At 42.8% G+C, this 12,523-nt stretch overlaps 1 protein-coding gene across 9 annotated transcripts in view; it reads right to left on the bottom strand.

Moving 5' to 3' along the window:
* Positions 1 to 12,523, bottom strand: part of SVIL (supervillin) — a gene marked incomplete in the record, with an annotated part of 2,930,183 nt that overhangs the window by 1,813,021 nt on the left and 1,104,639 nt on the right. For 8 of the 9 annotated variants that reach the window (XM_044066681.1, XM_044066680.1, XM_044066686.1 and 5 more), the window contains 3 exon segments: positions 10,279 to 10,316; positions 11,038 to 11,208; positions 11,564 to 12,478. In XM_044066681.1, the coding sequence (XP_043922616.1) occupies positions 10,279 to 10,316; positions 11,038 to 11,208; positions 11,564 to 12,478 (1,124 nt within the window). 9 annotated transcript variants of the gene reach the window in all.

The raw sequence follows: 12,523 nt of genomic DNA, 5'->3' as shown, positions 1-12,523 counted from the left end.
GTTTGTGGTCTGCACTCGTGGGAGGAGAGGCTGGACTCTGCCCTTCTGAGCCGGGAATTTCTGGTTAAAGGCTTATAGTGCCTGCATATTTGAACTGTTTCTTACTGAAATTGGTACACCTTGTTTGCTGTAGCATAGACTAGATCCAGGCCTGCTGAATCTAGCTTTGTTTGTATGCTTGTTGTTTCCCTGAAATGCTAATTCCACCTAAAACGTGGCTTTTCAGCGCTTCTGTGGATCCCTAGCAATATCTGCATTGCTTACTGTACTTATTTCCTTGTTTCACTTGAAAGAAAGTTACTGTTTGTCGTTTTTCATTTAAGTTACCTGTAACACATTGCATTTAAGTTACCTGGCACTTGCTCACTAAAGCAATTATATAAGTCAGCACTAAAAAATTAAAAACACTACACCCTCACAAACTCCCCTTGAGTACCTTGTTCCCCATTGGCCCTTTTTTCAATTATAAAGGAATTCCCAATACTATTCTAGCATGTTCAAAGGTCAGTTGTCAATCTCCTCTCCGGTCCAACTGGTAAATCTGGGAATCTTGAGGCAATGTTACAACTGCCTCATGTACACAGACAACCCTCTACTCCTCCCAACAAATTCCAACACATGTGAGAGATGCAACCATATAGCCAAACTGGAGGCTAAGCTCTCTCAACTCAGTACTGGCGTAACCAGTCAGGAGGAGAAGGAAACCACACTCACTACAATTCCAGTCTCACATAGACCTACCACGACAGCAAACCAAACACAAACACACAAAAACATACTCTGAGGCTCTAAATAAAAATCTGCCTAAGCAGCAGAGACCTCCAAAGCAGACACCCAAGCAACCGCTACCCCAAAACAAAACACGTGCAATACATAGTTTACAAAGCCAGTGTGCCGAGCAGTCACAGCCCTTAAGGCTAAACAACACACCTGATACACTTGTAATAGGTGACTATCATCAGGCACACTGACGTCCCGCTCACCAGGCTGAACAAGGAGAAGGTCACAGTGAGCTGCCTGTCGGGCACTAGGATCCGCCACATAACACAAGCACTCAGGTCACTCCAACAAATATGACTCTGTCATTGTCCAGGCTTGTGTGAATGACCTGAGACGTACCTCCCTGGACTACATGAAAAGAGACATATGAGCTCTCTGAGCATGTAGCCCAGGCCGGTATGACCCTGACCTTGAGTAGCATCTTACCCTCACCAAGAATAATGCCACACTATGAAGACAAGATGATCAATTTCAACAATTGGCTTAAGTATTGATGTCATTCAAAGGGGATCCAATGCCTGTCAGCCTGGGATGACATGCTCAACAAGCCACGATGCTTCGCTAGGGACGGCTTGCACCTGTCACCCCTGGGCTTTCGGATATTGGCAAAGGCTCTTGCTACCCCCATAGTGCCTTTTTTAGGCAAGGCTCAAAAGACAAACCCACCTCCATAGGTATCACAAGGGATAAGAAACTAAGAGTATAATGCTACTCAACGCCAGAAGTCTAAACCTCAAGATGCATGCACTCAAAACTCTCCTTAGCATGGAGAACATCGATATCTGTGCAGTAACAGAAACCTGGTTCAAGGCTCCCAAGAGCACCCCAGCACTACCAGGTTATACCTCATACCATGCTTTTCGGCCCCAAAACTTGGACCGAACCACAAAAGGAGGGGGAGTATCAATATTCATCAAAGATACCCACACCTCCAGGTTGGTGGCACATCACGAAGCATCAGAGACTATCCATGTGCAACTAACAGTGGGTAAAACTGCCTTCCAATTTATAGCCTGCTACAGACCACCCTCCCAAACCCAGGAACCCCACTCGGCCTTCCTGAGAACAATGGAAAATATGAAGGTCTCTACAAACACCATTATATTGGGCGACTTCAACTACCCAAACATAGACTGGGAGTATTACTCTAGCTCCAACACCCTAGCCCAAAGGTTACTAGAATTTATAAACTCAAATGCTCTGGAACAACTTGTTACCACTCCCACAAGAGGAGAAAATGTACTGGACCTGATCATCACCAACATGGGGACTCTATGCTCCAGAACAGAAGTGTATCCCTCACTGGTAAGATCAGACCATAAACTAATCACACTGGATATTCACATCCCGACCCCACCCCCTGCCCAGAAAACCACAGTGAAAAACTTCTCTAAAGCAAATTTCACACTCCTCAAAACCGAGGTGGAATCCTTCAAAGCCCCCGGGCCTGTGGAAAATACGACCCAGACCACAGAATCCTTTATAAACGCATTCTATGAACACCTTCAGGAATGCATGGATCATGCAATCCCAAATAAAACCAAGACCCAATCCTCCAAAGGCAAGACGTCCTGTCTGGTGGACCCCAGCCATAAAGAAACTATACAATAGGAGGAGAAAGCTACTACATGATAGAGCAAAATCCCAAAAAGGGAAGGCATCTCTGATCAGTATTAGCAAAAAACTACGGGCACTCAAAATCGTCTAAGGCAAGTTTCGAGAGAAAAATTGCACAGGACACGAAGGATAATCACAAGGCTTTTTTTTAGTTATGTTAGGAACCTGGGTGGGAATTCCCAGATATGCTCAGAATTAGTCCAAAATGACAAAAAATACACCGAACCACCAGACATTGCCAACATCCTAGCTGACAGGTTCAGCGCAAACTTCTCTCCCCCCCCTCCCCACCAAAAGGGCAAATATCTATCCCAGCAGAGTGCTGCCCCCCTTACATCTCAGATGCTCAGGTAAGAGCCGCCCTCTCCAAAGCAAAAAACACAGCATCAATGGGACCAAACGGTGTCCTGGGCTGCGTCCTACATGAACTCCAAGAAGAGCTAAACCCAAACATAAAACTACTGTTCAATCTCAGCCTTCTACAGGATATGTACCCAAACAGTGGCGTACAGCAACAGTGGTCCCTCTCCACAAAGGTGGTGCCTCAATGGATCCTGGAAACTATCGCCCCATAAGCCTGACTAGCTTAGTCTGCAAAGCTATGGAAAGAATCATCATAAATAAAGATATTGGGGACCTACAGACACTGGATCCTACCCAGTTCAGCTTTAAGGGCAGATCCTAGCTCTTAAACCTGGTTGATTTCTCTGAAACAGTCACCAAGGCCATTAACGAGGGGAAGGTGGTCCACACAGCCTACCTGGACCTCGCAAAAGCCTTCGATACAATACCCCACTCGGGCATTATAGATCAGCTCACCAGCTTAAATATAAACCCCTATGTCACTAGATGGGTTGCAAACTGGCTCAAGGACAGAACCCACATGGTTAGAATTGCTGGAGCCATGTCAGACTCCAAACCAGTTACAAGTGGCATCCCACAAGGCTCAGTCCTGGGACCTCTCTTGTTTGGTATATATTTCTCGGAGGTACAGGCCAGCACGGAAGGACTGTGGCTGACCAAGTTCGCAGATGACTGCAAACTGGGCACCATAATCGACTCTCCAGCCGACACAAGCATCCTCCAAAAGGGCCTCATAGAAACAGACAACTGGTGCCAGAGCCATGGCCTCAAGCTAAACGCCAAAAAGTGTATAGTCATCCCCTTTGGCAAAAACAAAGTGCCCACAAATTACCACATAGGTGATAATCCATTAAGTACAGAAGAAGTAATTAGGGACCTGGGGACCCAAGTTGATAGCAATCTCTCATTTGACAACCACATGGCCAAAGTGGTTAGAAAAACATTTTATATAGTCCACCTAATCATGAAGGGATTCACATCTAGATCAGGGGAGGTCATCGTGCCTCTTTACAAATCCCTCATCAGGCCCATAATTGAGTACAATGCCCCTTTTGGGATGTACCTTACCAGACACCTGCAGCAACTGGAAAGACCCCAAAAGTACCTCACCAAGAGGATCAAAGGGCTCAAACAGATGCCATATGCTGCCCGGTTAAAGAAACTCCAGCTCTACTCAGTGGCATACCGCCTGCTCAGAGGCGATCTGTGCCTGACGTATAAAGCCATGTCCAGCCCAGAATTAATGGACATGCTACACCTCAGAAAATCCCAATCCCATCTAGCTACGTGCTCGAGAGACTTGAACCTCAGCACTGAAATAAATAGGACATGCTGGAGGGACAGATTCATAACCCAGAGACTCCCTTCACTCTGGAATAAAATCCCAGTCCAGGTTAGGCTGAGTCCCTCATTGACTCTCTAAGTGGAATCTTGATGTGTGGATGGGAGATCGTAGGTTTACCCCGGGTATCACTTCTGTCTCACTGTTAGACAGAGGCACAGTATACTAACCTCGAAAAAGGGCATACCAAAATGAATTTAAAATGGGAGGTGAAAGCCAAACACACTCTGGCTAGGCTTATAAATGCCCTAGGGCAGATAGCCTAGTATGAACCTATGAACCTATGTCACTATTCATCACTCTTGGATCATAGGATCTGACAATGCATCTGAGCCAGTAACTTGTCAGACAGGTACTAGGCTCGAGCTCCTCCCACTCCCATAATCTCTTGATGCCCTCTAACCCCTCAGATAGAGTCTATTTATATTTAGCCTATATCTAGTTTTTATACTGACAGTTTTGAAAGAACTGGACAAATGGGTTTAAACAGACCTCCATAATGTCTGGCATAAAAGAAGAATTTGTAAATTGACTATCTATGAAAAATCAGGAATGGCTGTTTGCATATCAGAATCTGTAGTTCAGATATTCTCTTAATTGATGTGAAAGCAAGAAAAAGGACTGTTTTCCATGTCAAACTTTTGTGGGGAGCTGCTGCTGCAGTTTAAAAAGAGAGAGACCTTTGAAGTCCCATGTAGGAAAAATATCTTCTTTTTTTTTTTGGATATATGTTGTGTCCTTCGGCTTTTTCCCAGTTAGGGGTCGCCACAGCGGAACCCTGGTCCGCTAATGATTGGCAGTAGATTTTTACGTGCCGAGTTCCCGGCCCTGACGCACATCCTTCAACTAAGGTACGCCCATTCATGCATGTCTCCACACAGAAGACGCTTTAGCTGAGAATCTAACAGGACATCTAGCCTTAAATGCAACACCCCTTAAGAAACTGCTTAAATGGTAATAAAGACACTGGCTGGGTGGTGGGTTTATAAAGATGCAGGCTGAAATGGCTAAAAAGTGACCTTTACTGAGGTACGTTAGCCGTATTCTGTATAATTTTGACAGGTACTGTACAATCAAGGACATTTATGCTGAATGGTGGGGCCTTTAGTCTTTCTTTGCTACCACAGGCAATACCTTTTTTATTTAGCCAAGAAAGACTTCTTGATTAAAGGCTTCCTGGCCTCCCTCAGTTTTCAGCACATCCTCTGTGAAAGGGAACCTACAATGTAGCATTGTCAAATCCTCCAAGTCGTTAATTTGTTTCTGCAGGTCTGGGTGGATCACGGACTCCTTGAGAAGTGTCAAAAAGCTATACACGAGACAGAGTGAATGGTGTTCCACATTTCACCCTCAGAATGAGGATGAACCAATCACCTGGGCCAGGAGCGTGCAATACCTTCTCCTACCCTGCTTTCTGGATCACCATTGAGACCAAGGGAACCAGAGTGTATTGTATATGAAAGCAGACCTGCTTGACTGAAGCAGAAATCATCCACTGCCCAAGCGTCTTCATGTAGTGATCACAGCAGACCTTCAGTTGTCTGTTGCACAGACAAGCAAAAATGTCATTCGGGCATACACTATCTGTGGACCAATGAAAGACATATACCTCAGTCCATTATCTACGTGTAAGGATCTGCCTCTGATCTGCAGAGATGATCCATGAGGAAGTTCTGTTGGTAGAGAATGCAACAAGCTTTTAGGCTGATATCTGACCAAGGCTTTCTTTCAAGTCATCAAGGCTAGCACACGAAGTATGAATGGGCTTCTTCCTGTTCATGAACCACAATACAGTAGTACTGTCTGTTATAAGGTGCAAGACGCATGGCTTTCAAATAGGTTTAAAAGCTCAGAAGGCCTGAATCACTGCCATCCTTTGTTTTTATATACTAGTGTTCCCTCTTGTGCTCTCTTAGTGCAATATTCACCATGACTGTAACTTACAGGCCATCTAGGGCAATAACAATGCAGTAAAGTATCTCTTCTATCAGTGTAATACATGCAAATTCATAAAATAACCACAGTGCAATACTCTAAAGGTCCATAGTGCAATACACTAATGTTCACAGTGCAATACTCAACGTCTCTTTCTGTGCAAGGATCAATGCAATGTCTTAACCAAGTACATGTGCAATACTGAAGTCTCATGCAAGAGTTCAAAAAGTGTTGAAATGTGTTTCTAATTATGTGCAATATTAGTCTGTCAACCTGCATGTCTGTGATGTAATAGCCAGGTGTTACATCTGTAAATGTCTGTGAAAAATAGTCTATATATTGTCTGCACATTGAGTCTGGAGATACGGAATTTAATTCAGTTTTTGCACTTGTATGATTTCTGAATGACAAAGTTTACTTTGACTTTGCTGTCCTGTGTGTTCCTAGCCTTAATCCCTTCTTTGGGGTCCTGGGCTATATACAAAGCATCTGTGGCCAGGGTCTGATTGACAAGGACATGCCTGAAAGGGACTCCAATAGTCCAAATGTATCTGCTGTACACACCATCCTATTTCCTACCTGATGCCAGGCATGAGAGGAATTCATCTCCTCCAGGGTCTGACTGTTGTATCCATGGGTTTCTGAAGTAACACGGCTACAGTGTTGCTAGGGGTACCATCAAAAAAGTGGCTGCCATGTAACCCACTATCCAACGATATCTCTTGTGGTGACTGACTTATACAGTCTGCTATAAACTCTGTCCAGAAACAGCAAAGCATTCTGGGTAGTGGAATCCTCAGGAGGGTCGCTAGGTCACAGACTTGTAAACAATTAAGTCTAACTTGCGAGGGTTCACAGATAATCCCCATGTCTGAAAACAATTTAAAGTGAGCTGCACCACCCTTGCTGCCCTTTTTTGTGGTGGGCTTAGATCAGTCATCCAGACATGGTTAGATGTGAATTTCCTTAGTTATGGGATATACTATTATTGCAGCCATGCATGTTGTAAAGAATCTGAGAGTAATAGCCAATCCAAACAGAGAGGAAAATGGTAATGACATCACCCTTCCTTGTATTTGAGAAAGCATCTGTGTTTCTTGTGAATGGGAATATGCTGGTAGGCATCCTTATGGACCATCAATGCTTCTGGGAACAGGAATGGCAGAAAGTCCAGCTAATTTTGAAAATGTTTAAAACTTTGTTTAACCTTGACAAATTCAGTGTGGACCTTCTGCAGCCATCATTCCTAGGTACCATGAGCAATCTTCAACAGAAGCCTTTTGTTTTGTTTATTTATTTACTTTTCTTGGAGTCTTTCTAGGACTGTGAAATAAAATAAGTGTCTCCAGCAGGGCTGGCACCAGGCTGCCTTGCTCTTTTGGAACTGACCGGTAGAATCCCACAAATTTTGGTTTTGTAAGACAGTATAGTCTGCAAACCTATACAAATCTGAGGACATGCTTGTCTTGTGTGATATCCTTCCACTGGTCTGAAGAATGCCACCAGGTCTCCTACCTTGTCATCTTCCAAATTTGTGAGGGAGGGTCAGGGTTTATAAGGGCTAGAAAAGGAATCCGGGTTGAGGAAGACCACAGAATAGTCGTGACTACTCCCTATCATCTGAGTGGCCCTGAGTTCCTCTTCTTCTATTATCCCTTCTTTCATTTTACCTGCTTACTGTTAACTTATCAGTGATTGCAGGGACAACTCTTTGAAAGATAGTTTTGGACTGGTGGTAGTGGTGTGAAGAATTGTTTTACTGACTAAAAATTCTTCCCACTTTACTGTTTGGCCCCTGCTAGTAAAGTGCTCATAACATGGAAGGAAAGTCTTGCCTTATATGCTGCATTAAGAATTTGCACCATGACACCATCACTCAGACATGTCTTTTAACTAGTGATCCCAAAACACATCCCTGGCTGCTGCAAATAGTGTTATAGCCACATTTAATGGCATATTTTCCAGCCTGAGAGTAACTTTTTTTTTTTTTTTTTTTTTTTTTAAAGAGTTGTGCCTTCTAAGCAATGTCAGACACTTCCCCTATTTTATTATTCAAGTTCTTCAGAAACTCACCTTGGCACTCTGTCATGTCAATTTGACAACTTAAAGGTTGTTGCTCTATTTACCTTCTTCCCAATGCTGTCTACTACTCACCCTTATACTGGGAAATAAGTTACAGGTGAGAACCAATTTTGACCCATTTTCTGGACACAGAGACTACGACCACTGGACCTGCCATATGATTTTTGTATAGGAGCCTATGGGACTCGTGAACACAATAAAACAGTCGGCTTACTCGGGATAGGTGGTTGGAAGTCTAGTTCCACAGATACAGCAAGAGCAGCACACTGTAAACCTCTACTATTGGAGGAACAGCCACTAGCCAAGAAGCATTCAAGTGCTGGAGGTCAAAAGAGCATTTCTGGGCACTGTACTCATTTCTTTTATTGGGGCAGAGCACTGATATTCATGGATATTTTTCAGGCTTAGCCTGGTAGCAGTGTCTGGTTAAATGACCTGCTCAGAGTCACACAGTTAGGCAGTGGGGACTGAGGGAATCAAAGCTTGCATCTCACTGTACCACAGGTAACAGCCCTCAGATTCCTCCTTTGCTTCTCATTCAAAATGAGCTTTTGGTCTGCATATGGTATTCCCAAAGGAGATAACCTGTGTTGAAGGAACAAAGCACAAGGTATCCTCCGTGTCAAAACCAAAAGGGGAAGACATCTTTGATATGCAAACCACTTCTCAGAATCTGAAGACTAATTCTCTAGTGGGCCTGGGTTCCCCTTTCCTTGCACTCTATGCAACACACAACACAGATGGCTCATTTGAGAGATACTGCAGGCTTTGAATGAAATGCAAGTAAGTTCTGGGCCAAACCTGTCCTGAGAGAGAGCCTGGAAAGGATATGGTAACAAGGACTCACCTTGTCTCCTTTATCCCTGGCAATGGCAAGGAGTCATGCTGGACAGATATCTTACGCTTAGATGTGTGTGTGTCCTTTAGGATGGTGTGACAACATCAAAGGCCAGACACTCAACTTTCTGACCACAAACATCTTCATGCACAAGAACTGAGATAGCTCTATCCATTCCCAAGGGAATCACAAAACAGGTGTTAGAATTTGGCATATGAGGAGGTGTGCCTGGACCAACCACTTGCTAGAATTCAGCCTGGGAGGATGGGCTAGTCACAGCAGCATGGTAAGCTCCTGGACAACAATGCCAGATGCCTTGGACAAGACTAATGCCTGGGCTACAGGTTACAAAAGCATCTCTTCACAACTGGTGTCTTGAGCCATTAAGGACAACTGGGGCTAAAGCATCATCTCCTCTACTCCTTTCTCTTTCAATGTAGATATTCTTTTCTGGAGAAATGTCTGTTGTGAGCCCTGGGAATTGGCAGTCACCCAGGATAAAGCCTCAATTTTTTTCCTTGTCTAGATGACTTTGGAGATGATGCTTTTTCCTCCCCCAAGGGTTTTCTACTGAAACCAGCACCCAGTACTACAACTGCTGATACTGTGCTCCATTCCAGTGCAAAAATAAACTGAATACCACAGTCTTTATAAAGGATCTGTTTTGTCTGTCACATGCACACCAGTTAACTTTATACACTATGTATATAGAAGTCATCCTACTCCAAGAACCAAACATTAAATCCTGTACCAAAACTATTACAAAATAAAAGAAAATCATTCCCCATTGGATAATTATTCACTAGCAATGCTTCACATTTAAGTCTTATGAACTGTACTATGGCATGAAAGAAATGAAGATGGCATGGGCAGACACCCTCTTTATACTTGGAACAGGGTGATGACCACTCAGCCTGGAGGGAGAATGGATGCAAAGTTCTGGAAGTTGGGCCTTCTAAGGCAGAATTCCCACTCATTACAGCTGCAGCAGTGAGCCATACAATGATTAAAAGATTTCCATTGTTTATGGACTACTAATACAGCTGCAAACACTAGAGCTGATAAACATAAAACATGGTCACAGTTAACATAAAAATTCACCAAACTATTAAACTACAGTAATGCAACTAAAGCAAATGGCATAACAATAAAACCACCTAATGCTCAAGTAAATCAGGATATGGATGGGGAGGTCTACTAATAAATCAACATGCTGCAAAAATATACCTAAACTATACAAAAACAAAATTCACTGATGTATTTTTTAAATAACTGTGTAAACCTTTACAAGAAATATAATGCAGCATTCAATAAAACATACCTTCAGCAGGAGCTGGTATTTCTGGACTCCTTGCAGACCTAACAAATATTAAAAAAAAAAAAAATATGTCATGGATTAACTTTGACATTGATGCATTATATGAAGAAAGAAAAATAAAATGGCTACATCCTAGATGGAAATGTACAAGTCATTTTCAAGTACAAAATTAATACAATCTCATAAGTCAAGAATGTAGCATATATGACTGCAGCTCAAGGCCACCAGAGACCAACTTAAAACTGAACACTTTTTAGAACAAATGGGCAGTGACTTCATTAGAAATATTCATGCCAAGCCTTTGTCCATTATAGAGGAAAGGTAATTCTGAAGTGGTTAGCTGCATCTCTTCTTCCTATCTGTAGTCTCCCAAGAATGTTATGAAATGTTAATTAAAATTCTATAATTTGCAGAATGTACATGTATGCATAAAAACCAAGAGGAAAAAGCAATCAGAAAATTCCATAAAGAAAACATTCTTCCTAGTACAGTGGTTGCAGACTTCCCAAAAGTTAATCAGGGAACAAAGTATACCACCACAAAAATCCAAGTTTCTTTCTCCAGTGTCTTGAAATGTCAATGAGCTATGCAACAATAATATATATGCATGATTTTGTACAAAGAAACTAAACTGCCTCCTTTTTTGAAACTTGCAAAACAGTATCTAAAATGCCTTTGACGGAAACATACTTACCGTATAATGTAACGGTTTGCCACCTTCTCTTTTAACTTCACAAGGTACAATCACAAAATTCAGCCTACCTATCAGATTCCTGTCGTTCTGCTGATGTGATAGGCTGAGTCCTAAATCTTTCAGAGGTCTTTCTACTTTCGCCCGGTGAAATATAGCGCCTTGGCTTTCGGCAGCCCCTCTCCTGATTAGCTTGTGTCATCAAATCAGGACCCGATGTTGACAATTCAACCCCAGGTTCACTTTGAGGAAAGAACAGGAAGTTCATGGAAAGAAAAATAAAGAGAAATAAGGGAAGTAAAGCAAAGAAATGAGTTTTTGTTTAATATCTGCATCAGTGCACTGCAGCTATCATGCACAGGTGAGTGACGCATAGATTCTAGCTAAGTGGCATCACAAAAACTGGCAATAGCATGCAAAAAGCAAACAACACGGGCACAGTGCTGGGCCCAGCACTCCACAAGAATCACAAGACAGTGAGTTAAGCTTCATTGTGCCTTGCAGTCTTAATACAGCATACAGTTGTGAAGTGGATATTTAACCTAGGAACGTGCAAGTGTCACAATGAAAAATGCAACATTCCAAACTGTCACCTACAGTTCTGCTTTCCTGCCAGCACCTGTCGTCTCCATATACATATTACGAAGCTGTGTAACAGACACCCGTGTTTCAACCAGACCAGCCTCACCATCTGCTATACAGGTCTCTGATTTCTGGAATTCCAGTGCCTTGTCAGCTGGATCCTTATTTACATATACCACCAACTGAGAATTTCCTGTGTGGTCAGACAAGGAACGTGTCAAGAGTTTATGTTTTGTTGTGGACATCTGGTGGGTACAGTCCCCTGGTTTTCCAGTGCTATGTTCAGTCCCTCTTTGCATACATAAAAGTGCTTCACTTTTTTCAACATGTTTAGCCCCGACTGGAAGTTCTGTACGATGAAAAATGGGATGGTGTTGCCCTTTTAGCATCTCTGCATCACTGCTGCTTAATTTTTGTTCTGCAGATGAACAGGCAATACCCTGTTCCTTGTCACCTCTAATGACTGCAACGTTTTCGGTGGTCAGCTGTTGCTTGCGAACTTCAGAGGGCAAAACTGCTTTTCTACTTTTTAAAAGCTTTTCTGTCTTAGGGGGATGATCATCTGTCTTGACTCCATCACTGTATGATAGCAAACTCCTTTCTAATGGCAGTTCACCAGGTGTTTGGACTTTTGCTGCAAGACTGGCACTGGACGGTATTAAAAGATTCCTTATGTTTTCCATTTCTTCTACTCCCATCTTCTTACTCTCACTGGGAACATACCCAGGAGGTGAGGTAAACTGATGAACAGGCTGATGTGCCAACCGCACACACTGGTTTAAATCCCTATCAAAGGATGACGTTTCTGATACAAGAGACATGTGGTAAGTTGGCACCTGGTGATTTCTCCTTTGAATTACATGATCTGTGAGGAGTTCAGGACTTCTGTGAACATCTTCCTCTTTCATCAATTTCTCTCTAACTTTGACTCTTTAAAGAAGAAAAACATTTAAAACTTCTAAAATAGCAGCAATG

This window comes from Protopterus annectens, chromosome 3.part1 (assembly GCF_019279795.1).
Source record: "Protopterus annectens isolate FY-2018-M chromosome 3.part1, PAN1.0, whole genome shotgun sequence".
NCBI classification, from domain to species: Eukaryota; Metazoa; Chordata; order Ceratodontiformes; family Protopteridae; genus Protopterus; species Protopterus annectens.
Note: the sequence above shows the minus strand (reverse complement) of the source record. Positions and strands in the feature narration are given on the sequence as shown.